The sequence below is a fragment of the Amblyomma mixtum genome, chromosome 3 (assembly GCF_055824585.1).
Source record: "Amblyomma mixtum isolate Tamu chromosome 3, ASM5582458v1, whole genome shotgun sequence".
NCBI classification, from domain to species: domain Eukaryota; kingdom Metazoa; phylum Arthropoda; class Arachnida; order Ixodida; family Ixodidae; genus Amblyomma; species Amblyomma mixtum.
The window spans coordinates 57445426-57473424 of record NC_143014.1 but is presented as its reverse complement, the minus strand read 5'-3'; the positions used below and the strand labels follow the sequence as shown (position 1 = coordinate 57473424).

Genomic DNA, 27999 nt, shown 5'->3' with positions numbered 1-27999 from the left:
ACTGCCAGTTATTGCAGCCATGGTTCTAAACCTAGCTGAGAAAATAGCATCATAGTACTGTTGAAACTTTAGAGGGCCAACTCTGATTTGTCTTGTTACACCATGTCTAAAGGGCTGATCTTCGTGCAAATAAAATGAAGAGGTTTTGTCTTCAGGTGAGGCCTTTTCATGCAAGCTGATAAAGCTTACATTTGTTTATTTGACTGCGCCTCTAAAAGGGATCCACATTCAGCATGTATGTAAATAATACATACACACAAAAAAAAACTACTTTATCATATTTGCTTACACAGTCAGAGCATGAATGAAAAACTTCAGTGCTCTTCCAGTGTGCTGGACGCCACATATCTGGAGATCAGATTTTTGGCTCTTGTGGGATAATGACTGCTTAAATACTATTTAAGGCTGCTATTAAAATAGAATCTAATTTACATGCAGATAACTTGGGTCTTTATGAATGTCTCCTTGTGGAAGGTATATTATTAAACTTAACATTTGAGAGTAATTGATACTCCAAAGTGTTCACAGAAATTACTACAAAGTAGTGGCTGCTGCATGAATGCTAGTGTGATGTGTTCAGAAAATGGGTGCTCTCTGCATTTGAAAATATGTATGTGAAGGTGTAAAAAGATGCCAATCTTAGGTACATGCTCTTTGTGCTTGCACAGCTGTTTAGCAGAACTGCTTATCATACAAACCTTGCATTCAATTTTTGAGACTATGTCCACTCTGACATTTTAAATGCTGGTGCAGTGTTAACCGCGTTATAAGAATTTAGTGCTTTGGTTCAAGAAAGCATTGACAGTATGTATTGTTTCAAAGCACTTCTTCATATTTGAGTACAAATATGCTCCACTGCAGGTTTATTGTATCTTCTGCTATGCAGCAAAAGAAAAAAAAAACACCGTTTGTGCACTTGGTTCTCTTTATTGTTTCTAGTCCCATAAAGGCCCCATGCTATTAGTATGTAGACAGCCCAGTCCAGTGAGCACGACAATTGGCAGTACACTTGGAAAAATCTTTAGCATGCAACCATCTGTGCGCCTAACGTGCAAGAGATGCTGACACAGCACATGCATTCTCCTCTTTATGTGCTGGATGGTTGCTGTTGACCACCATTAAATTTAACTTCACATAGTCCGCAATTACAAACAGCGCAAGAATGTTCTTCAGGGTTTTGCTAATTCTTTGATAATAATACTGTAAGGGAGATACAAGTTTACATTTGAAGTGGTGAATAAAAACAGTTGCCTTCAGTGCAGAAATTATGCATTTCTTTATATGATATAAAAGCATCTGCAAGTAAGTGTGTGCATATCCCAACAGATTTTAGCTGCTTTTCATGTTTTTATGGTTCATAATATGGTAGACTCCATTTAGGATGATGAGAGGACATTGTAAATCTGTTCAGCTTATCAGCACATCATTAATGTTAGTAGATAGTGGACATCCCTTGTGATCTGGCATAACAGTTTATGAATAAAGCTTTGCTCACAACATATGTGCATCTTTCATTTGCTCTCATGTGCATCAGCTGTCACACAAGTAACTTCCTCCAGGAACCCCAAGGCTGACACCACTGACTTTATTGCATGGCCCCTGTGGACTGTTATTTAAATTGTCACTTACTTGGTTAGGTATAATTTGCGTCAAAATAAAGTATAATTTAGTTTATACTGTGCTGTTTTGTTTGTGTTCATGACACTCTGTGTACAACTTTTTCTACTGAATTTCTAAAGTGACGGTAGATTTGCATCTTGGTAGTTTTTATCTTGTGGTTCAGCCATAGTCTTAATGACTAATTGAAAATTAGCAAATGCATAGTGAAAATTTGCTTGTTGATTAGTTGATTGGTGGTAATTATCAATCTGCAAGAACAACTTACTAAATTATGGCATAAGGTCACTGTAGAGTAAATTCCCTACCAGGAATGTGACTTTCTCTTGACATCATAGACCCTGTGCTTTCTGATACTACAAGGCGGCACATGCAGTGTAGGAGTATGAAGTATGAGATGTGTGAACTTCAATTTGACTTCAACTTTGATCACAAATTTATTTCACTCACTTGAAGCAGTGTCACCAAATCAGAATAGCAGTTTTATATAAGTGCTAGGGAATGTTGCTCAAACTTTTTGAAAGTATAACAATGCCGTTTCAGCATGGGCAAGTAGCATATACTAGTAGACTGCTTACTCTGACCATTCAGATTGATGTTGCGCATGACACCTTCTGGTGTTAGGTCTAATGGTTTCAGTATAGTGAATCAGAAAGGTTTGCAGTTTTCCTTATTGTGTTTGAGTCTATGTGAGCATATTGAAGGGCATTAATGCGGTGGTTGCTCACATGCTACTGAGTGTAAGGGTGTCTTTGGTGTGTTTGAGGAATAAAGAACTGTGACTGCATGTACTTATGTCTGTTTGCTATTGTCTTTGGTTTCTCACCTCTCACAACTCTGTGCTCTATGTCCTGTCAGTTTGTTTAATATTTTCTCTCTTAGCACATGTACGTTTTGACCTTTTCATAGTGCACTGTCCTTGTTGTTTGCCTTTCTTTGAAATTTTGAAAAATCAAAGCTGCTATGACTTAGTAACTCGTGTTATAGAAGTCAGAAGTATACTAAGGTAACCAAACTGCACACAAGAGGACTCTGTGCTTGTGCAATACAAGCAGTGTAGTGTAAGAATTTATACAAAAAATTCTGATGAAATGTTTTAGTGTAGACACATAGAGACAAATATTCTTATACTTAGTCCAAGATATAAACAAGGAGTATGACATGAACACTGTACAGCTTAGTCATACAAAAAAGGAATTGTATTAGTGCATACAGTGGCGCTGAGTTGATAGAACAGATAGCTTGTTTCTTTTTCGCAGTGAAGATGGAAGGTTTCATTGTCCAAAGTGGTTTGCATTGGGCAGATAAGGATCTATTAAATGCATCAATGGGTTCAAAATGATTACTGTACACTTTCTGAGTGCATGCTATTGCATTTCTTATCGTGCTTTAAGAAGAGAAATCGTAAGGCCAAGGAAGTCTCGCGAGTTTTTCTGACATCAAAATAAATGGTAACTTAACTATTCGAACAGTAAATAACACCTGACGAAGTTTGAAAAGGAAAGGATAATGAACTCGTGTGTAACAGACTCTGAAGTACAGGTGAACTGAGTAGGTGGCACGTGCACTGTTGTTTGTATTGTTTAAACAGCACTGTTTCGTTATGGAAGACAATATAGACTGAACTCATTCCAAAGTGCAGTCTTTGTGGGATTTGCAGTTGTCTCTGGTCATTTAGTTATGTTTAAACTGATATGGTTTATATTGAAATAATGAAATGAACATAATCTTCAACATCTGCCTCAGAAAGTTATGTTTTTAACGCATGCGTTGTTTAACAGTGTAAAATTTGTCTACCATTGGACACAATAAAGATCTTTTCTGTTACAGTCTATAAAAAGTAACTAACCACTTTGTGTGGCATGCCCATTCTGAACTGCTGTTTGCACTTAGTACCTGCCTCAGTGGCTTTGGTGTTCAGCTGCTGAGCCTAAGGTTGCAGCACCGAATCCCAGCTACAGTGGGCACATATCAGTGGAGGTGAAGTACAAAAACTCAATTATGGTGTGCAATGTTGGTGCAGATTTAAAAGCCTTTCGTGGCCAAACGTAATCCGGAGCCCTCCACTACGGTGTCCCTCATAGCCCATGTGTAACTTCGGGGCATTAAACCAGACACCATACTTGTGTGCACCAGTTCAAAACTTCCACCTCTTAACATGCCATTTGCTAAGTGCTAAATGTGCCTTCCTTGTCGCATGCGCTGGACATAGTAACAAAACTGCTTTGATGTGCATGAACTGGTGAGAATAACCTTGTAAAGTGCGTTTTCTGATGAGAAGGCATTCATTTATTTCAAGCATTAGTGAAAAGAGGCAGCCAGGATGTAGCTGTTGTTATGGCTAGGTTTACCCCTAGCTAGCATAGCCTCCATGGCATGTAATGCTGGTCAAGCACATCTGTGGCTCTAATGAAGCAATGGTTGTATTTGCACTGGTTGTAATATTCAGTTGAGATTTTTTTAGTGCCTTAAGGTGGAGTGTAGGCTGTGGCACCAATTCACCTGATTGTTTGTTTGGTCATGAGAGTGAAAGTTGTGTTTATTAACACATTGTCGTATTAGCCAGAGTTGAACTTCCATTTTTTGTTAATTATACTGTATAGATGGACTTAAAAATAATAGAGTGCAAGGGAGAAAGAGTGGACAAGAGGGCATAAAGGGATGAGATGAGTTGCTTGCCTGTATTTAGCTCTCCTGCTGGTGTGTCATACTGTTCTGCACTTTGTTTAACACTTCAAGCACCTTGGGTGAGACTGCCTTATATGGGGCTTTTTATTTATTATTTTAAGAAACTGCCAGCAGTCTGATCTTTGACATTTTTTTCCCAAATACTGTCAAAGATCAGTCTGTTTTATCTGCTCATTTCAATGTTTGAAATAGATGCCTACAGTGAGGTAAATATGCAAGCTATCAGCTGAGAAGCAGTAATTCATCAATAAAAAATATACAGACGTACCACATAGTTGGTATTTTTGGTACGGTTCATGAGCTGCATTGTGTATTGAAAGGTATCTTGAGCTGGCTCTTAGAACATTGTCCTGGAGAAGCAGTTATCTTCAAAGGATTCTTTAAAAAAGTTTAGCTTTGGATCTTGGCGAGCGTAGTGAGGAGAGCTCTGAAAAATGACAGAAATCATGTCTTAACACAAAAGATGCAGCTTACAAACTTCACCTAAAGGTTAAAAAATGTGCCCCGCATAAAAAATTACTTCCACCTCATCATGTAGTTTAAGCTGTTTCATGGTGCTAAGCTATCAGGTTTTATTAAAAGTTGTGTTATTAGGGTGAAGGGTGCTGACTGCCAAGCTTTTGAACAGCGAGGGAAATGAACACATACGTGTGACCCACAGCTGTATTTCAGTGCTGGTAAAATGCAATAATGCCTGCACCCACTGTATTGGTGCACATTAAAAACTCTGAAATGATCTAAATTTTTCTGGAGTCCTTCACAACGGCATGCTTTTGAAAATTCACTGATCATTCAAAAATGGTGAAATGCAGTGAGCTCTTGATGTCAGCAGAATTTCTTATATGCTTTCAGTAAGATTGCAGATCAAGTTTAATGTGTAGTTGTGATGTAGGGAAATCACTGAAAAAGAATTGCAAGTTAATTCTTGGCAGGCGTTGACTATGATTATAGCACCGATAACATATTGTGTTGTACACAATCACCAATCCTTGGTTTGGGTGACGTTTTGGAGTATTATACGAGGGCCATACCATATTGATTTGCACTTTTGTATCTTCTGTACCGCATGGTCCACCACATCGTTTGTTGCACCTGTCATTAGTAGTGGGAACTGTTTTCCACCACCAGAGGGCAGCATGAATCGGAGGCATCCATTTTGTGGTTGCCAGTGCACTTTCTTCCTATGCGTGCCAGTTGCCAATTGAACAGCATTGAGAGCAGCTACCTAGGTCAGCGCTGGACGACATGCTTCTTGTGAAAGGAGGGTGACACCGGTAACTTGTGGCAGTGCGTGGCGAGAAGGCAGCACCCTGAAGAACTGTCTTCTGTTGAGTGGAAGGCTGGAAAGCAGGCTGCACATCAACAGCAAAGGGGCCGCCAACTGTGATAATGCCCACCAACATCGCACTGGTGGAAGCCAGGGCTGCCAACTTTCCACTCTGTGGAGTACGGTTCTTTGGGTGCTGCCTGCTCACCACGCACTGCCACTAGTTACTAGTGAATCCCCAGACACACACACTTTCCTTCCACGAGAACCATGTCGTTCAGTGCTGCCCTTGCCAGTCACTATCCATGCTGCCCTCTCGACTACCGGAATGCACAGGAAGAAAGTGCGCTGGCAACCACAAGATGGATGCCTCCAACTTGTGCTGCCGTCGGGTGGTGGAAAACTGTTCCCATTACTAATGACAGAAGCAACAAATGATATGGCAGACCATGCGGTGCGTGAAATACAAAAGGGCAAATCAATATGGTACGGCCCGTGTATATGAAGATTTTGCAAGTTTGGGGGCAAAGACCAGGTTGTAGGCTGCAAGCAGACTGTGTGAAATCGAATATTGACCGTTTAATTTCAGTTTCCAGCATGAATTAAGGTGTCAGGATTTATTTTTTATAAATTTTTGTTTCAAGGATATGCCAGTGAACATCGCTTGTCTAAGGCTTGAAAAATTGGTTGGTTTTTGTATATGAAAGCTATGCCTGTGCTAAAAAGAATTCTGTAGCGGAGGATTCGGGATTGACCTCAAATGCTTGTGGTTCTTTAGCGTGCATTGAGGTTTAAACATGCAGGCACTCTTGCTTGTTGCCTCAATCAAAACACAGCCACAGCTACTAGTAATAAAAACTGAGAAACTGCCTTTGAGCAGAGAATTGCACCCACTGAGGCTACACAGTGGTTGTTATCTGAAGCTTGTGATCGCATCATGCTGTAGTGTTTTATAATGAAGACTAATTCACCTTTGCCATTCTTGTTTTGTCTTGTTTATTTTAGATGCCCAGGAATGACCTGGTTTTTGACATTGCAGCTGGTCAAAGCCATTCCCTGTTTTTGGCTGACTGTGGTGGATCTTACCCTGTGATGTACAGCTGTGGGCAACATCAGTAAGTTGCTGATATTTAAACATGCATTCTTTTCAGCTGAGTTCTGTATAGTGAAATCGAACAGTAAAGGGGTTTGGCTTTGGTGTAGTAAGATTACCTTGATACTGTCATTTTCCTTTTTCTGTCTAGTTTATACACAACAATAGGGATTTTAGTTCATATTTTCATGCTCTTTGTTGAGCATTCTGAGTCTCATAACGGTCAGATACACCTTAGTATTGGATAATGATTTAAAAAAGATTACTCTACAGTGATCATATTCTGAATGCAAACAGTACAAAAATGATTTGTCATCTGCTGTGAATGTCGAATTTTCAGGTGTGAAAGCACCCCATATGGATGTCAAAAATCGAAGAAAGTCTTCCCTGTGGCAGCATTGAAAAAGGTATGGCTTGTCAAATAACCCATAATTTATTACCTGCACTATTTGACACATCGCAGTTTTTTCTGAATGGCTCCTTAATTATTATTGTTTCTTGCTGAGCCATAACTATAATAAGCAAATAATACCAGAAAGCGTGCATGTTTGGTGAGAAAAGGTTGAAATATACACAGGATGCGTGCACCACTCTTATAGTGTTTTAATTGAACTGCATGCGTTTTAGGTACACACAAACGCTACAAGCAAGCGAGACAAAATGTTTGTATATGTGCTTACACGATTCCTTGTGAATATGGAAGCTTTCCATGTGATGATGTTTCAAATAAAACTGCTTGTAGTGCAGTCCATATTGTGTGCATCTCTTGTTGTTTGGCTTGGCACAGTGAGTCTTCCTTCACAGTGCATTCTCTATACCAACCAGCTTACTTCTCTATTGTGCGTGCAAGTTCTGTTGACCTACATTTACTTTACACACCCTAAGCAGCCTTGTGTTCCTGGCATTTGCGTCATCTTTACTCAGTGCTTTTTCTTACCACAAGTTTTGGCCAAGTAATTCACACTAAGGCTGTAGGAGCAAAACTAATGTCTTGTCCTGCTTGTACTAAAATTAGAGAGAAAAAAAAGTAAGTTCAGAATAGCTTTAAATTTAATTGAGCAAAGAATGGAATTTTGCACCTCATATGTTAACATCACAAGCAGAATTTGAAGTGCTAAAGGTAGTCAGTAAACTCATTCCATTCCGTTTTGTTCATTGTACTAGGTGTGGTGCATATCTGATTGGTATTGACTGGCCCTTAGCAAGTCAGCCCTGCATGATTTGTCATGCAGTACTGTAGAACTAGTTCCTAAGCTGCTAGATGCTGTCCAGCTCAGTATGAGCTGCAACGCACAATATGTAGTTAGAGCTCACTTAAGGAAGCAATGCAAGCTTGACAGCACTGCAGAGTTCTGTACTTAGCCGCTGGTGAGTGTGCAGTTGTCTCCTTAGCGTCCCGCATATTAGGTGTTGTGTATTATGGTGCAGTCAACTGTTACAAAATGAAAATCTAGTGCCATCGACTGTAGCATGTCAAAGGCCACATTGAATGTGAATGTACATGTCAGTATGGTGCATCATGTGTTAAATGCATATATAACGTTTGCTGCATCTGCAGTTACTTTTGTGACTGGTTTTTACAAGCTCTTCCACAGTTGTAAGTTGTACAGTTGTACAGTTGTTTTAGTTGCAGTGACAGATGAAAATTCTGATGTCATGTTTTGTATGTCATCCCGGTTGATGACTGTGTTACATCTGCTTGCTGGCGTTCAAAAAAGGGCTGTGTAGACCAGAAAAAGCCAACTTTCAGACCAGCTTAGTGGTGCCTGAAGTTTCATGTGCTGTGGTAACTGTACGTTTTTGTTTGTTGTGTGTAGTTTTCACTGTGCAAATGCAAAAAAAAATCTTCCAAGGTTTCTTCAGTACCCCGCAGATGAAATGATTTTGGGATGGTCTGATGCAGATGCTCCCTCCCTCCACAGCGTGCTCCACATGTCTTTTGGTTCAGTTCCTTTTAAACATTTCACCTATTCCTTTGCCTTTGTAGCCATTGCATTAATTTTAAGCCTGTAGTCATCTTAGTGAGGATGGGCATGACGTGCTATTTGTTTATAGCAAATGCCTTTCAGCATTGGGAACGAAGGGCTATTTGCATGCTATCACCTGTAAAATTTGCAAAGTGCACACTATCTACATTTTATATGTAGCGTTTCGGTCACTCACCAAAATGTGGTTCATTGTTATGCTTTTGCTGGAGGAGCTGGAGGACTCACATTTGTGGGGAACAATCACTGTAGCAAAAATGAATGGCATTGCGCAACCATAGGTGTGAGTACTGTAAATTTAGGCTGCACATTTAGTAAGGTGCCCATATACGGGCCGAAACTGCATGTAGGCAGGTTTCATAACATGCCATAATTGTTAGGTTTGGTTTGACCACCTCTCTACTTGTCTTGTGTGCAAAGGATATTTGATACTTCAGATTAGTGCGTGCGGTTGACTCCATAAAAGGGCTGTTGGCATAAAGGGGAATTCTGGGTTTATAACACTTTAAATGAATAGGCGCAGCTACACAATAGCTATGCTTTTCTAATGGCGTTGTTCATATTCCCTACACTTTAGGGCGGCCTTATTACTGGTGTATTTGCTGGTGGGCCATCCTCTGGTTGCCTCATTAATTTGAAGGAGACTGATGAAGTTCAAGCCCTTTATGAGTTTGGAGCATCAGAGCGGCGTTGCCTGAATAACCTCTGCATGGTTCAGAACAAGGTTTTTTCCCACCTCGTGAAAGATGGTAAGCATAAATTGTATTAAAAAATCATTTACCTTTTTCCTGCTGGGTTGTCGATGTAGCTGATTGCTTGCATTCATGTACTACTGTTGGGTATAAAAGTTGCCAGCACACGTGAGCAGTAAATAAATCCAGTTGCGCTGTTATTAGCCAGTGGCTCAAGACCACATGTGTGGTGGTAAAAAGGACTCGTGCTGTAATGAGTTGCAGTGAACTTATATATCACTGGTAGACATGACACCTATTTGCCTAAATTGTAGATTGTTTTTCGTGCATCGGGGGGACTTTTGTCCCTGACAGTACATTTCATTGGCATTCTGATATGTACTTTAATTGTAAATAGGGGTGTGCAAATATCAAATTTTTCGAATACGAATCGAATACGAATACTTAGTTCTGAATATCGAATCGAATATCGAATAATCAAGGACAGATGCATTTAACCACTACAAAACATTTATTTGACCACCCAAGAACATCACAGTTCAACTATCGATGATAAATTAACACAAAAGGTGTGTGTGGCTGCACAAAAAGTATCAGAGTCTCGAACATTATTCTTAGAAGAGTGGAAATATCAGAGAAGATGGCTAGTACACAGCATTGATTAAGGCTAGCTTGCCATCAGCACAAAAACGCGTTGCTGGGATGACGTCAAAGGTTGTCGTGAAGGAAAACCAGCTGCGCCACATGGTCAGGCAGAAGTAGTTCCCTTCTAACTGAAACGACTCCTCCAGCCACAGAAAATGCCCTCTCACTTGGCACTGCGTATTGCGAGGTACTTCGTGCACAGCTCTGACTGTACCAGCTTCGCAGGTATAGCCACAAAAAAGCTCACCAGTGCAGTCAGCTACGCCATGGCCCTTGGAGGAAGAAAGAATTTTCCTTCCGTGTAGGCGCCGCCATGTTATTATGTATCTGTTGATAGGGCTTGCGGACCGAAATGAACGCCGCTGCTCACAATGAATATTCGGCTAGATACGAATATTCGCGTCGGGTCGAATATTCGAAAGAACACGAATACTTGGATTTCGAATCGAATTCGAATACTAAAAATATAATATTCGAAATATATTCGAAAATTTCAAATATTCGCACACCCCTAATTGTAAAGTTGCTTTCAGAAGCAAAGAAAACTTTGTAACCATTTTATAACTGTATTACCTTTTAACTTTTCTTACAAAACTACTTATGGTGACTGGAACTGATGGGTGCAACCTGTACCTTTGGTACCATGATTTTTGGCAACCCATCATTTTCCATGATTCTCATGCCATGGGCAGCTTCGAGTGGTGCCAGACTGCATATAAAATTTGATAAATTCTCTTTTGCACTAGTAACAATGCTTTATAGGAATTATGTAAAAGCTGGCCACCATATTGAAGGGTGTTTAAGTGTGATCAGCCTCTTGGGATGTTGCAACTAGGCTGGAAACATTTAAAACAAATCCCCACTGTTAGGGGAGGTATATATACGAGTACAGAAACCATGAAGGCATGTGTACAAAAGAAGGCTTAAGTTGGGTCTTTCGCGTACAGGGTAATTTTTTTGTTATTGCACCAGACATCTCTTTGAAAAAATAAAGCTGACCATCGCTAGGTAACCTTTGACTGCGTGGTTGCAATACCTGCTTGGCAGCCACTCGGAAAGAGATGAATGTAGCTGTTTAGTTAGTCAGCTAGTAAAAATTATTTTATAACTTTTCACTTGTTCATTTTAGGGAGCATATTCACTGGCAAAGGTGGTGCCTGATATTTATGTAATGATTCTAGTGAACAAATCAGAGTAGCGACATATCCACCAGGTGCTGCATGCTGATTAATTTGCCAATTTTAATGCTCCAAACTGAAACAAAATGAACAGAAATGTATAGATAATGCTGTTTTTTGCACTCTCATTCAGTTTCTACTTGAAAAATTTCAGAATTTCCAAATTACTTGGCATGCTGTGTCCTGTGTAATTTTTCTTTTAATTTACCAATTTTCTTACTTCGATTTACCGTTACATCAATACTTAACTCCATTTCCGAAAGTCAGTTTTAGTGCCTAAAATGAACAGTAAAAAAAACTAGGAAATCATCTTGCTCGGATAACAAATTATATAGCTATTTCTTAAAATTTGGTCAGACTAGAAAAGAAATCACATTGTGTAGTTTATGACCTATGGTATGCATGTGCCGTGCCATTAAGTGAATAATGCGTCGTTGGGAGAAAAATAAAGTGTGGCACATACAGCAAATCTGGAAGATACCAAAACAATTTGCATGAGCCCAGCAAATTTGATTACTTTTTTTTAAAGTGCATGGTCAAAACTTTTTGAGGGACATTTTCTTATAGATGACTGCTTATTTTTTCAAAGTATTGGTTACATATTCTAGTCTTAATAACACAATTTATAGATCCACATGACTAGCTTAATTACACCAAATGGTCTTTTAAACTGTGGCAAGATGAGTATTGCAATGGCTGTTTTGTAGTGAGTGCGTGTTTGTCAACCACTGTATTTGGAGGGTCATCAATTACTCACAGAGAACACTTGTGCAATAATTATGGAATGAGTAGCTGATGTTTGTGGTGGCTGCATGCTGTCTTACATCTTCACTGATAATGAGTGAAATAATATGCATTTGCCTCTTCTAACTTTCTGCTTCTTATGCTTTTGCAGGCAGCCTAATTGTAGACATTCCGGATTACGCTTGCAAGCCGCTGAAGAGTGTGATTAGCACAACGGACATGCTTGTGTCACTGCTGTCTGCGAATGCTTACGACTTGACTTTACTTTTGCAAAGCCGCCATTTTTCTGATGCCCTCTCAATCTTGGAGAAAAAAGATGCGTGGATAGATGTCTTCTGGTCTTACACCAGGGCAGTCACGAATTTTTTGGCAGTTGGAGGCTTTGCGTCACTGTCTAGGATGCTTGTGTAAGTAAACAGATTCACTGGCATGGGTTTGTTACAAACCATTCTTTCTTTATGCTTTAATTTGTCAAGCTAACTGTGTAAGGAGTAATCCTATCTTTTAGCCAAACTCTTCTCAGTCCATTGGTTATGGCTGGTGGCAGTAACACTAAATGCTTTCTTTGGAACTTTTAACTGTTGTATGGTTCGTAAAGAATTTTTTGAAGAGATAAATGAATCAGGTACCAGAAATGTGCATGTCTTGGCAAAAATATCTTGGAAAAATTGCTTTGTCATATCTTATATTGTGCATGCAAGCCTATGGGTTCCGCTTCTAACTTGCATTAACTGTTTTCTGCAGTGCTAAAATTGGAGAGCAGGAATCTCCTTTGTAAGTTTGTTACATTTGAAATATATCGTTGTTATCCCACTTGTTTTCGTCTTGAATGGGAAAGTGGCGTCCTGATGTGGTGTTGCACTTCTCTCATGACAGTTTAAAAAAAAGTATTGTTAGCATGAACTCATTATATACAGGGTGATTCTATTTAACTCTTTCCTTATCGTGGGGAAAATGACCGTTTTTTACTGGGTTCAGCAGGTTTTTTTTTTTCAGTAGAAACTATTGCATTTAAGATGTAATGCAGTACGCGAAAACAAAGCTAAATAAATGTGCTTTTTTGGCGTATAAGATAAATAACAAATCGTGTGTTGCAACAGAAACTATTAATTGCCAAAAACAAAATTTTTGGAAAAAAAATCGGACAAAACTTTTAAAGATTCGCTTCTATCTGAAAGGAAAAAAACAACATGCGTAATACTGAGTGCAATAGTACATCATGTCCGCGTCGGTATACAAACCAGCTCAACAGACCACATCAACATATCTCTCAGTTTATACAGTAAAAATATGTAAAGGTTAAAAAAAATCACCCTGTATAATGTGGAATGTTGTGTTTATCATAACTGTGTGCCTTGCATGCATGTTCTTTTTTTTTTTTTAACATGTAACATGCATGCTATCAGCCTTTGCTTTATTATGGCAGGTCTTGGGGGTCATCCTTTGTTTTTTTTTGTTTTTCTGCAAAGGCCGCATATGTATGCAGGGTATCCTATAACTGAATGAGTCGATGTTTGAAGAGAAATGATTATTGTTGGGGTATGGAGACTGAAGCAGTATTGTTGGTGGTCACCTAGAACAAACAGGAATAATTTTACTTCCTTCTATTATTCACCCACTTTTGGACTACTGGATATATGCAGAAAGCTTTGTTTAAAAATGTAAAAAAGCATGTATGGCATGAAATTGAATTGAAATTGGTTTCCGAGGAAAGGAAATGGCACAGTATCTGTCTCACATATCTCAGTGGACACTTGAACTGCACCGTAAGGGAAGGGAGGGAGTGAAATATGAAAGAGGTGCTGAAGTGGAGGTCTCCGGAATAATTTCAACCACCTTGGGGATCTTTAAGGTGCACTGACATCGCACAGCACACGGGCGTATTTTGTGTTTCGCAGAATTTTCATACTGGTAGCTGTATTCTAGGACTTCTTTCTGTACTCTGAATGCAATGCATGAAATCCAGCATGTCTGCTTTGAAAGTGCATGTGTTGAAGAGCGGTGCTCCCCTATTCCTATTGTCATGGCGTGCTGATGTTTCCACACCCATGACCATTAGCCCACAATCTTCTTCTGCGCCTCTTTTGTTAGTTGGGCTTTCTTTAGAGTATGGAAGAAAGCATTATGGATCCAGATGTTGTTATTCAAAACACACATTTGCGACTTCTTGTGACACTCATATCTTTGCGGTTGCAATTAAACATGAATGTTCCTCAATTTAAAAAGGTAGATGGGCAGGTTTCTCATTGGGCTGTTTTTCAACTTTCCCAGTGAAACTTGTTATATATCTCAAACAGTTTTGAAGCTAGTAAGCTGTTGATTTTATTTTTGCTAATTAATTGAATTGCACAGTGTTACGAGGATTGCAGCACTTACAAATGTATCACAAAAGTAATGTCTTCACTCTTCCTTACGACTGCTTTCATTGCTGCCATCTTGACATCATAGTGCAGCTGGCAAATGGGAGGAGGAGGGTGCATGATCGCTTGTTTTATAACTCGCACTGCTGCTCAAGGTAGTGGCAAGTGTTTCGTCATTGTGGGCACTGGGCAGCAGGGCAGTGCTCCTGTAAGCAAAGGCAGAAGAAATATGAAGGAGAGAATTTGAGTTGAGCGATGTTGCACTTTTAATTCCTCTGCTCCAGGCTGGGCATTTTGGAGAAATACTTTTGGGATGACATTGCGAGTAAGGTGCTCTCCATTTCTCAAGGTGTTTCGGAGGTGTGTCTCGAGGCCTTTCAATAGACGTGATGCACAAACTGCAGAGGGACGAAATTGGCGACCTCTTTATTCTGCCCACAGAAGCTCGTGTAACAGAATTGTACCTTTTCTCAGCTTAGTGTTCTTGAAAGCTCTGTGAACCTAGTTGACAATCAGAGGTTGTAGGTAGACGTGAAGAATAGCGCTTAGCAATATGAGACCTTTGTTAAGATCTTAGAAAAGGCTATTGCACACATCCCTCAAGCAAGACTTTTTTTTTTGTTTTTAAAGAAAGTACCAGCCTGCATAACTTACCAATATTGTGAATTCTAACACTGTGTGTTGAAGTTCCATATGTATTTGTGTTCAGTATGTTGAATATCTAGACTGCATTATAAAACCAAAATTTTTCCTTCTTATACATCCAACCCTGTAATTGGTATGTTGTATAACTTTCCAATGGAAAGATCTCTTGGTAGACCTGAGAATTTCAGCTTTGAACTCATGCTTGAAGTATAATTGGTTGAATGCTAACTGGATGCATTCCGGATATTGAACTTTTCATAATTTGTGACAAATTGCCACAGTATGCAAGGTGCCACAGATCTGTTTGTTCAGTCAGAAGTTTCTCAGCTGAAAGACTGCTTTTCATTCCAAACAACAAGAAAATAAATACATGGAGCCCATCCTTTGACTGTTAAACTAGTAAAATGTTCAAGAGTTGAATTTATAGTCCCTCCAACTTCACTTGAATGACACTTGGGCACTAAATGTATTCTTACCTTTGGATACATTATAAGAAGATACCTTGTGTATTATGTTACAAGCTTGGAGCCTGTGTTGGGTACCCTTATAAACCTGAAGATTGTGTCTTTTAGGTTTTCTCCAAATGCTCTCAGTCATTTTGCGAAGGACATCATTGGGGACACAAGTCAGCTCAGCTCGCAAACCATTTTGCAGCAGCTGTTCAGTCTTCCATTGAAGAGGATTGGTGAATACACAAGGCTGTTCAGTAGATTGCTTGCCAGTCTAGACCAGCATGTAAGTTGTGATTTTTGGTTTGTTGAAACAAGGATTGTTTTTGCTCAGGTTAAGTAGGGGGGAGGCAAAATTTAAAAGTAAAATGAACAGGGGAAGTGCTTTTGACATGACTTATCACCTGCTTATAGCATTCAAAACTAACAGTGTTGGTCCAATTTTTAGGGGAATCCCCCAAGGTGGAGTGGATTTGTAATAAGGGAGTAATTACTCATTGATGTCCACCCGAGCGCAGCCATACAGCTACAAAGGAAAGCTATACAGCTTTAACTACGAAGTTTCTGAGAAAGCTGTATAGCTTTCCTTTGTAGCCGTATGGCTGCGCTCGGGTGAACGTCAATGAGTAATTACTCCCTTATTTCATAACTAACAGGTACTGTATTTCAGATGATTAATACTATGGTGGGGCTAACAAAAAAAAAATTGAAAAAAGTGCCTTGTCCCATGCCACTAAGTATAATGGGCATTGCAGAGGACAGTGCAAGCATGTCCTATCAATTTGGAATGGATGTGCAAAGGGTCTTTTTTTTATTATTTTAAAATCTACAGAGTAGTATGTCGTTGGAGCATGTGTTATGTTTCTGGCATTACTTAAGCATCAGGCTTAGTGAATAGCAGTGTAAAGCCATGTAGCAGCCAGAGTACCAGCACATATATAAAACTGCTTTCTTAATAACTTTGTGAAATTATTTTATGAGTATAACTTTAGTAGAAAAATCTTTGGTCACTGACCATGTCAAAATGTTAGTTGTTGTTTTGGAATCCCCTCGCGTTCCTTGTTCACAATAAAAACTTTTGACAAATGGTTTTACGGGGTCAGTGAGCAAAGGTGTTTTCTACAATGCTATGCCATGACTAGATGGCACTCCATCACATCCTAGACTGTGAATAACCTTAATTCATTCTCATTTTGGATGGAAGAACGAACTTTTGTACACCTCATACTTGTCAATTCCCGATATATCGAACTCAAAGAGAATCGCTAAATATTTGACACATCAAAAATGGCAGTAGATAAGCTTATCTGTAATCGAGAAGCAAGATTACTGTGCACCAATGTTAATGATGCGCTGATGTGCTGATATGCTGGCAGCGCACCACTCACTAGGAGTCGCTAAGCCTAGCCTGCTTCACATTTAAGTCTCTACAGGCAGGGCTTTGGAACTAGCCACTGCCTATCGTATGAGGTCCAGTCCTGTTACCAGTACACTATGAATATAATAATCTCTCACTTGGTTTCCGTACTTATGGAGCATCTTCAGCAGTGAAGCACGCCAGGTGAGAGCTGCCGCAAGGCTTTGGTCAGTTTGATTGGCTTCACCAAATTGTTGGTGAATGCTGTTTTGTCCACATGTCAGTGGTGTCGTGCATATTTGAGTATGAGAGACTGAAAGCTACCCTCACGCACACCCCACGTACACTTTTTCATGCGGTTTTATAGCAGTAGTGCTGCCAGCAGGTTCATAAAGCAGTGCAGTTGACCTGTCTCCTCGAGCAAAAAGTGATCTCGTGGCCACCTTTAGGAGAAGCGCCACTTGCAGGGGCGCGGTGTTCAGTTCCATGTATCATATATTCCAGTGAATGGGCGTTCTATGAGTGCGAATAATAGTGTTGTACTTTTTCATGGGATTTGCAACGGGTGTTCCGACTGTCCGATATGAACAATTCGATATATCCAGGTTCAGTGTATCTGGGATCAACTGTACTGACTTTTGAAGCTGTATTACACTTTGTAGTCTGAAATAGTATGCAAAGTGGTAAGGACTGCAAGTGTAATATTTTTTATCTTTGTTTTTTTTGCACATGTGTTGTGTACCCATCTCTATTCAGATTTCTACAATTTTTGTTATAAATTTGAAGCACTACCTTTGCTTTTCATGACAAGTCTGCTATCGTTTTTGTGTCATACCAGATATATTCTTCTATTCACAGACAAAGCTTTGGAGTAGTCTGCAGTCCTGTCTAAATGACTGGCTAGCCCTCTATGATATCTCAACCAAAGAATTGAGGCTGGCTGAGTCAACAAAATTGTTCTGGGACTCTGTGAGCCAGAAGCTGGCGGTAAGCTGTCATACAGTCCTATGATTTAGCATTCAGTGTTGTGATTTAGGTTTGCTTGGTGCATGAAAGTAGAATTAACATGTAAATAGAAAATGAAAAAGTAAAGTGCTGCCCTTCTCACTGTCTGTGGCATCCACAGCACCAGGTGTGAAACAGGAGCCTCACCACACAGTTCAGCTCAGCCATAAAGCTGTCTAAGGAGTTGCCATGGGACCTTTCACTCCTACGCCCCTCCCCTCACCTGCCTACATAGGAGTGCAGATTTGCTTGCACAGATTTGTGTAAGCCTAACGAAACTAAAGCCGCTTTACTCGTTCATACACATGGGCTGGAAATATGTTGGCGTGCTTTTCATGTAACGCACATTCTAATTGCCAAGCTTCTGTTCTTAGCAGAGCTCTCTGTTGCAAGTTTGTTTGTGCACTAATCATTTCAAGTATACCGTATTTAGTCATTTAGACTGATATTTAGACTGGTGTTCAGCAAGTTCATTTTGTCTCACCGCATTTGGTTGGCGCTGTCGGATAGTGCTGTGCTACAACAAACACCCTTTGAAGGCGAACAGGCAATGTAACCCTTTTTTCTTTTTTTTTTCTCCAGGACATATACAGGGTGCCAGAATGTCGGATGCTGCGAGATAGCAAGTCATGCCCTCTGCAACTCATCTCTGCTGGCCGCTTCGCAACACATCATTTTGTGTTGTTTCACGACAAGTTCGTTCACACACATGTGAGTATTTTCATGCTGCATTGCTTCAAGAAATGCAAGTTCACTCGAAACACTCTTTGATCCCTTATCATAGAATGTATTGTATTTTTTCCCAACATTATTCTTTCCTAATCTGCTGTGACTTGTGTACACATTACAGCTTCATATAATTTCATGGGTAACAGAGGTGGGTTTTAAGTGAACAAGGTGGAAAGAGTGGGCAGGTAGTATTGTTTCGAATCATGTTGAATTGTAGCAAATAGTTGGAAAATGTCACATGACATATTGAATGTTGAGTGCAAAAATTTTCACTGAGCAGAATCAAGCAGAAAGCAACTTAAAAACCATGCTGACTTAGCCTGATGCAAGCAAGAGTTAGACAGTGTTGCGATAAGTGATGCAGGGGCAGTGCATATCTCTGCATAAAGTTGCTTATCTCTGAAACAGAATTTCGAGATAGCCATGTGGACAATGTGCTCATCCACTGCAATTACACAGACATTTTGCACTGTGCACATGTGCACATGTACACATGCTTGCCCTATATACTTCATTTTGTGTGAACTGCATGGGCATGAAATCAAGAACTTCAGCATGCATAGTGGATGGTAAAATTCTGCACAAATAAAAGCGCTGTGAAGCTGAAGGAACACAATTAGCTGTTGCAGTGATACCTCTGAAAGTGTAGTGTAATAGTGATTAGGTAGTATTACTTCTGCTTCCTCTGATGCCAGCAGCATAACTAGTATTGTGAATCAGAGAAGCTGCTTTGGCACAAGTAACTTGTTGATACATTGAATTTTAGTATTAGTAAATAAGCTCTAAATACATGAAAATCAGGTTAAGTTGTTTGAACAGTTTATTAGATAAATGCTCAATAAACTCAATTAGGTTTTGCATGCCTACAATATTTGCCAGAGACTTCAGTGTAAATCGAGAATTCATTTCTCTTATATTCTATATTATATGTTCTGGCTGCATGACTTGTGGGGGCTTCAGTTATTACCTGGCCTATTTATCTTATGGGAAAAATATGCATTCTGCACTGATCAGAATACAATTAAACCTTCTTTAAAAAATTGGCATTCTGTTGGTGTTGAAAAACCTGATTGCACTAATGAAGAGCTTTTATGAAGAGCTTGTGAGCTTGTATTGCTTGTATGAAAAGCTGTAGATTTCTTTTATGTGGTGTTGACGGTGATGCAGTGTGGATTTATACTTACGTGAAGCTGTGCGCCAATACCTAAGACGCTTTGAAGATTATTTGCTAAGTTACTTCATTGCATTGTTAATGCAGTGTTTTTCTTTGTTTTCTTGCTGGAAACTTCATTGTTAATTTTATGGAAGTATTGAAATTTGGACTTTGTTTATAACTGCCGTTTGTTTAGAACCATCCTTTCGATATTCTTCACAATATTATATCTGTTTAAAAAATAGTCTGACCTTGTTGAATGCTCTGTACTTTTATTCAGAGAATGCTTTCTGCGAATCTGGAGGTCCTTCACTATCATTTAGTACACTGAATCATTCTGCTCCTGGGAAGCTCTGCTGGAGGATTGAATTAGCTTAGTAACCTCAGGCCTCATGGTGTCAGCAAATACTTGCCATAACTGCTGCTTGTAGAGAGAAAATTCAGCCAAATTGTCCATATCAAATGTTTAACCATACTCAAAATGCAGCAGTGGTGTACAGAGAGAACAGAGCTGGGCAGATGCTGCCATGTGTAGTTATTGCTTCTTCTGTGTTTTTTTTCCCACATTTTATATAGTGTCATATTTTCTTTTGTAGCTTGTCTCTTGCTTTGGTTAAGATGAAATCTGTTTGTTTTGTGACAGCTGTTAAAATGTCATGAAAGGACAAATTTGAATCTTCCAAAAGAAATATGTAAAGTTATTGATCTTTATTTCCATTATTTTCTATTCTCATTCTGCTTCAGTTTGGTGGCTTTCAAAACTACAGCTTAGAGCTGGCCTGGGTGGAAGCAGACACGAAATCTGAGTAAGTGCTAGTGCTCTAAAATCTGGCAAATGGAGAGCAGTTATGTGCTGTGAAGTGTTACTCTTGGCATTATCATTTCTCAGGCTGCCTGCCATGGCAAGCGGAAAGCTGTCCTCTGTTATCTCCTTGGTTTTCTTTTTTATGGAAGCACTCTTCATATCACATAAGACAGTGGTGACTGTGTGAGCCTTTAGCCAATTTTAGGGCCTTCTCCATTTGGCCTGGGACAGTACGATGGGTAATTTTTTTTTTTTTTTTAACTTCCTCTGTCAGGTAATGATGCCACTCTTGTAGGTGCCATGGTTACCCATTAATGTTTCTCCATGTATATGTTATCTGCTCCCACACAGTTTTTGCATGGCAAAAGGGGCAGTTCCCAGAAGTGCAGAGTTGTAATGAAAATGAAAATACTTGATTTTGTGGTAAATACGCGGTTTTGTGGCCTGTGGGTAGCGTGCTCACCTCGCAATCTGAAGGTCCTTAGTTCAATTCCCCGCACCTTCAGAAGTAAAATTTTTTCTTCTTTGCTTTAGACGTCACTATCTTATGGTCTACTGCTGACGTTATGCAAGAGCACAGTGATGTCACTGCGGAATTATGTGCCATGGACGGCGACGGACGCTGGCTTTTGTGCTAATGGGACATGTAATGTTTTCGCATTAATACCACACAATTGGGCTGCGAGACAGAGCTACAATAATTTTCTTTTTTTCCAAGAACGCGCATCCTATAAACTTTTCTTTCTGATAGTATATGTGCCATCTTTTTGCACATCCTTGGTTTAGGTTCCAATGGGCTCTTGCTTGTGAACTTTTCAAATAAAGGCTTTGCTCCTTCTTGAAGGAGTGCTATTAGTCTCTCTCTCTCTTGCTTGGCACTGTAATTATGATTGAAACTACAAATCTCCCACGGAGCTCATGAAAGCAATGTCTCCTGCCTCCAATAATTAAAATACTGATTGCGTGATATGTTTTTGTTTAGTTGGCAAAAAAACACTCATGTATGAGACGAGCCCACCAGATGTGGCAATGCTAGCTTGATCCTTGCTGAAAGGACTTTTTGCAAAGCTCAATTCTGCTTAGGTATAAAAATTTCCTTATATGCAGTTTATTGTGTGCTTTGACTCTATAAAGTTTGTTGTATAAATTATGTTGAATATTTATTATTTTTTTACTTTTGCATCAGGACTGTTTTTGCCATTACTACACCTGAAGAAGTGCTTGCGTTCAGCTGTCCTGCATCCTCTGAAAAGGCAAGCTTTTGACTTCTCTTTCCTATGTTTAGAGGCTGCGAATTTGAGGTGAATTTATACCACTGCATGAAAGTTGAGTTTTTTGGTTATGATATATTGGGAAACATTGAGGAATAATATAATTGGAAAGGAATATGGTAGGGGTAACATTAAAAGAAAAAGAGAGCAGAGTAGGTTAATGAACAAGACAAATGCAAATTAATGGTTTAGTTTGGTTTGGTGTATGGGAGTTTAATGTCCCAAAGCAACTCAGGCTGTGAGGGACGCCATAGGGAAGGGTTCCGGAAATTTCGACCAACTGGGGTTCTTCAATGTGCACTGACATCGCATATTACACGGGCCTCTAGCATTTTGCCTCTGTCAAAATGCGACCGCCACAGCCGGGATCAAACCCGCATCTTTCGGGTCAGCAGCCGAGCGCCTTAACCACTGAGCCACCCGGTGGCAAGTGCAAATTAATGATATACTAGCTGGCACAACAACAGGAAATGGACACGGACAAGACATAATGTGAAGGCAAGATAGCCAATGGTTTCTTAGGGGGAAATTGCAGTGGATTCCAGGAGCAGGGAAATGTAGCAGGGCAGCTGAGTGTCAGGGGGGGTGAATGAGGGTTGGAAGTTTGCACGGGTGGATGTCTGCGGCTGGCACAGGACAGGGTTAGATGGAGACCTGCATGTAATATGTTCCCCCCCGGCTCTAATGCCTTTGGGCGCTGCTGAATTGTGTAATAAATGAATAATTAATCTCTGGGATGGGCCTTTGTCTTGCCGTGGACTTAGCATGGTTGACGGAAAGAGGTCCCAAAGTAAGAACTTGTCATCAGTACATTAATGATGCAACTAAAAAGAACCAATTGTAGATGTCATACACTTACAGTGCTAGCGAGAGAACCTGTAACGAAAAACGCAATACAAGCGTGGTGCCAAAACAACAAAATTAATTTACTTAATCCACAACAAACTTGGTATACTGGTGTGATTATTGGCTGTGTGTTTATGTTTTGTTAGCATACAAAATTTTAGTGGGCCATGCTTGGAACTATTTGTACTCTTCTGTAATTTTTGTGTCGTAGTGATTGATATAAAAGTTTTAATCAACTTTATATTATGTTGCGTGAATTATTTAAATGCTTGAAATGTAATATGCTGTTGCTTCTCAAGCATTGCAATCATTTTGCCTTGAACATCATTACGATGGTTTTAAGCTTCAGGGACCTGTGCTACTGGTGATTTGGATGTGCATTAGTAGGGCATGCTTGCTTTTGCAGACGGAGTGGGTTTGCTGCTTGAACCAGGCAATTCGAAACTTGATAAATAGTGAAAAACGAGAAAACCCCGTCCAAAGTATGAAGAGTGGTCACTTGGACAAGAGGCTGACTCCTCCTATGATCCGTCATGCTAGCTATGTCTTCACCAAGTTGCCTGCCTACAAGGATGCCACTTACAAGGGTTCATGGCTCAAGGGACAGTTGCACGGCTTGTGAGTGCCCGTTCTGTGATTGGGGCATCTGATGAATATGCCTTTTGTGCTTGTGCGGGGTTCCTTATAGTTCGAAATCAGGCAGCGTGTTTGGAGAGTGTCATTCATTAGCTCTGTAAAACAGTATCCATGCTTTCACTGGGAAATTTCCTTTTACTGAGAAAAGTTGGGAAATTTTTTCACTCAAAAATTCAGTGGCATTTCTGGCTGGTCTTTTTCACTTGCAACTATTGTAAGTTTTTTCTGGTGTAGTTTGTCTTTCTCTTGTCAAAAGTTGGCAAAGCAGTAAGTGTATGTGAACGAAAGTATGAAAGGACTTAGTGGTACTGGCAGTAGAATTCGTATGTTCGTTTTCGGTTTCCAAGCCGTTCCAGTCGTGTAGTTCGGTATGGAAGAAGATGACCAGGAGGCGCACTTGTAGAAAATGACAATAGTGGATATATTTATGATACATATATAGAGGGTAAAAGTGTAAGTAGCAGAAATTAATTTACAGAAAGGAGGAAACTTTGTGCTATTTTGCTCATTGACCTGTACATTTGGTTAGAGCCTAAGTATAGTTAGCCACTTAGCATGCTAAGCATGGAGCTCAGACTGGACAGGACTGGACTGCCATATGTCATTTCACTGACATTTTCAAAGCTTTGGTTCGCAATGGAATAGGGGCGGTCATTTTCAGTGGCCCGCCCAGAGCATCAGTTCACTAGTTAAAAACGTCATGCGAGGTGGGCACTACACTATGAGTTGGACTCAGCCTCGAAGCCAGGGTCCCACTAATAACACAGAGTAAATACGATATCACCTTCCTGTGAGGGTGTCTGGACCTTCTCCCGTCAGGAGCTTTCTCCCCACTTGGCTCCAGAACACTGCTGCCCCCCCATGCTCGCGTTGAGTTCATCTGCCACCGTTTTGATTACGCCCTTTCATTGAGTGCACCTCTGGGATCAGGGGACCTCTCCGAGATGGCAGCAGTGCACCAGTGACCTTTACCATTTTCCCCCTTTACTGTGTGGGAGCTCCCTGTTTACAAGAAGAGTCGACAGGGCCACGTGTTTTCGAGCAGGTGCATCTTTTTGGGTAATAGAGAACAACATCTGCAGGGACAGGCGTCACACACTTCATTACACAAAGAAAGACTAACATAGCTGAAAATGAGGGGCAGCCTTACACGGGCTTTTGCATGGCATTACTAATGGAGAGTGCCTCAGCTATCTCAACAACTGGCTTGTGTGGGCTCAGGTCTTGCCTGGAGGTGGCTTGTAGCACTGGGCTTTGTCCAACATCACATTGGGGGATGGTGCTCCTCTGCTTTACCGAAAATTAATAGGAGTGTGTGCAGTGGTGTACTGTGACACGTAGAGGTGCTATTAATGAGTATGAAGTGGATCTCCATCAGCAAATTATTTGTGGAGGATGTCAGATGTGCACATTTTACAAAAATGAGGGCTTTGTTAAGAGATGTATCAGTGCAAGTTTTGCAGGCTTACCTGGCTACTCTCCGCACGCTTTCCTGCGCTTTTCTGCACTATGGTTGATGATTAAGAATAGCCAAAGTAGCATTGCAGTGGTGGCTTAGTGGTTTGAGCATCTGCCTCGCATGCAGGAGGTCCAGCTTTCAATCCTGAGTTGCTGCTGGGTACCCACTGGTGATAGAATTGGTACATGCTTTCTCCTGTCCTGATGCTCAGCCTATGTGGGGTGAAATGCTTGGCAAATGGGTCTGGCCCAAATTACTGGCCCAGATTACCACTCGACATCATAGTTGATGATTTTGGGATGAGCACAGTACTGTGTTTTAAAAATTTTTGTGAGGCTCAGTGACACTCAGAGCATGGTAATACGAGATGTGTTGTAGCTTAGAATGGTCTCTTTACGATGTGGCTGTGAAAAAGTTCACAGTGGTGGTGTCACACACAGCCAGTCCAGTCACAATGGCTGAATTCATGGCTTTGTGCTTGATGTCGTGCTTTCAACTGCTGCAGTGTAAAATACAGATTTTATTAGATGATTTCTGAATTCATTGGTTAAAGAACAGTTTCGCTGCATTGAGGAAAAACATAGGTAACTGGTTCGGTCCTAACTGTTTGGGTGTTTAAAAGAAAATCTGAAAGTTCGCAGCTTGTCAAGCAAGCCGAGCACTGCCTGAAGCTATGGGGGGAAGGGGGGGGTATCATGCCACTGGTCTTCTGTTTTTCTTGTTTTGTTTCATCTTAGCATCAAATATCTTCACCATTTTTTTTTTTTTTTCAATATTAGTGCATTTTCTTCTGCAGGAATCCGCACATTTCAATTTATTTCGGGAGAACTTAGCAATTGCCATTACCAAACATAGTACTGAACTAAACGGACCAACTTGGTGAAATCTCAGCACCAGTGTTAGCCAGCGCTTAAGTGGAAGAAAAATTTTTGCCTTTTCTTCTTATGAGCACTGTAATGCTCGCATTTGCCTACCAATAGATGCTAAAGGAAACTTTAAGGGGGAGGCAGCAAATAAAATGGCTAATTTTTTCAAAATTTTCTATTTCTCAATTTTTTTTTCATAACCCTCAGGGGTTCATCTGTAGGTGACAAAAAATTATAGCAAAATATGTAGTACAAATTTAGAAAATGACGGTTTTTTAATGCGTTGCTGTCAGAAGCGAATCGCGCGAATATTTATGTTTCCAATGACAGAGCACCACCATCTTAGTATCACTATGAAGAGGAGAGATCAGAAGATAAACGCTTTCGTTGGTTGCAGCTCCGCATTTCTCTGACCAAAAGCAAAAGCATGCGAGGCAATAAACGAGGCAAACAGAGAATAAACTTTAAGGCTCATCCCGTCGACATTTCGTTGCAAATTACAGTAGAATTACAGTAGGTGTTGAGGAGTGTGATAAAGCTCTCGTTTTTTCTGTGCAAACGTGCAATAGTTTTGAGTTATTTTTGTAAGCAACGTTTTTATGTAAATATGCATGCTGGAGTTTACCTTTTATTTCGGTGAGTACCGGGCTTCTAAAAAAAGAACTAATTTCTCTATTGCACAGCAGAGGGCATTGTGAACATGCTGGCATTAAAAACTTATGCGTTTTCTTCTTAATTATTTAACGCCCTTGGGATGACATTACAAGGGTGTTAATTGTAATTAATCAGCACCTATACTTAAAAGTAAGTTCTTCCCTGAGATCAGCATAAAAAGTTACATATTTATGCCAAATTTGATTATATTTTACATGTAAATAATGAAAATAGTTATAATTGCCACATCCCCCCCCCCCCCCCCCCCCCCCCCCCCTTAATATCACTATCTGTAACTAATCACTAAATACCAGACTGATAAAATGGTAAAATTGCTCTTGAGGCCATTTCAATCTTTCTCTTTAATATGTGCTCGAAAATGCTGTGCAGTATCTTTTTGCGAAGCTTAAGTATCTGAAACTGAGTGCGAAATGTTATTCTTACAGAGTAGCAAAAACAGTTGAATACAACCATTTCATAGCCTGCATATAAATCTCAAAGATGCTTATTGGGCTGCAGAAAATGGTGTTTCTATGACTGTTCTTGTGGAAAGTTTTGAATCTTCTGACCCTTACCTTGTCTAATGGGCCTTTGCTTCATCAGTGCATTAGATAAAGAAGGAAGGGAAGGAGAAAGGGAAGAGATTTTATTCCCCATCCACAGTTGCAGGTAGAATGAAATTCTTGGTACTGTATGAACTATCGGTAACAGTCACAGTTGTAATGATAACTTGGGCAGAAAGGAATTATAGTTTTGGTGCACAATTGGTGCAGTAGCTTGGGAAGACAAAAGGAATGAGGCATTTGATTACTGATTAAGTGTGTTGTATGTTTAATATCATCTCTTGGTAGGGCTGGTCACAGCCTTGTATGTATTACTCGTCTTGTATATGATGCCGTGGTTATAGCGTTTGACTGGTGAGCATAAGTTCTCGAATGTTTTTCCAGCCACTGTAACATTTCAGTTGACGAAGGACGTAAAAACTGCTCTCCTCTTGGTTGTCGGTGTGGTATAAATGTAGCGGATTAACCCCTGTATGCTAGTGTTGGGCTCTTCTAAAAAATGAGCACAGGTGAGGGAAGACGGACAAATACACCTAAGTGCATTGTAGCAACTGAAGGGTATATTTGACTGCTGTGGAAGCCACGGAACTATAAAATGAATAAATGAAAGTGTGATCTTGTATGTGACTGAACTAGGTTATTCACAAAAAAAAAAAAAGAAAAGAGAATAATGTTCAGATTGTGCTGGACAGAAAAGTAAATGTGGTAAACTGGTAAATGTGGTGAAGGTAAACTTGTGAGCTGAAAAGTTACCAGAGGAGAAAAATTGGGCTTGAGCATGCAAAACTTGAACACCCTTTGTTATACACATGTACACCAATTGCAGTATCACTTATTATTTACCAACATGGTCTATCTCTTTTTGGTTGAGTGCAAAAGTAGCCACAGTGACAGTTTTTGGCTTGGGCAAAGGGCAAGCCAAAAATACATTTTTATTGAAGTGTTTGGATCACATGGACTGGAATATGACAGTGTCGGCACCCATTCGCTGGCACTCAGCTAGAAAAGAGATAGACCTTTTGTTGAACGATAAGCAATGCCGCAGCTGGCGTATGTGTATGCATGCATGACAAAAGTGATTTGGGCTACACATGCTCGTGAAATATTATCCTGAAGTGGTGCCTTTCCTGCATTATGCTTACCTTCCTTACTGGCATGAACTGTTGTGTGGTTTTCTCTTTTCTTTTCTTTTTTTTTTTTTGTGAATCACCTAGTTCTGTGTCATGCAAGATTATGCATTCGTTTTTTTTTTTTTGTTCCTGTTTTTGCCACAACAGTCAAGTAAACTCTTC

The 27999-nt window shown here is 40.1% G+C and overlaps 1 protein-coding gene across 2 annotated transcripts in view; it reads left to right on the top strand.

Moving 5' to 3' along the window:
• Positions 1-27999, top strand: part of Als2 (Amyotrophic lateral sclerosis 2) — a 66878-nt gene that overhangs the window by 14610 nt on the left and 24269 nt on the right. Inside the window, exons 4-14 of one of the 2 annotated variants that reach the window (XM_089579297.1) lie at positions 6578-6687; positions 7006-7072; positions 9228-9399; positions 12061-12316; positions 12654-12683; positions 15487-15649; positions 17579-17707; positions 18308-18436; positions 20352-20413; positions 21599-21665; positions 22936-23147. In XM_089579297.1, the coding sequence (XP_089435423.1) occupies positions 6578-6687; positions 7006-7072; positions 9228-9399; positions 12061-12316; positions 12654-12683; positions 15487-15649; positions 17579-17707; positions 18308-18436; positions 20352-20413; positions 21599-21665; positions 22936-23147 (1397 nt within the window). The remainder of the gene's footprint in view (positions 1-6577; positions 6688-7005; positions 7073-9227; positions 9400-12060; positions 12317-12653; positions 12684-15486; positions 15650-17578; positions 17708-18307; positions 18437-20351; positions 20414-21598; positions 21666-22935; positions 23148-27999) is intronic. The other variant, XM_089579298.1, reaches the window with a different exon arrangement.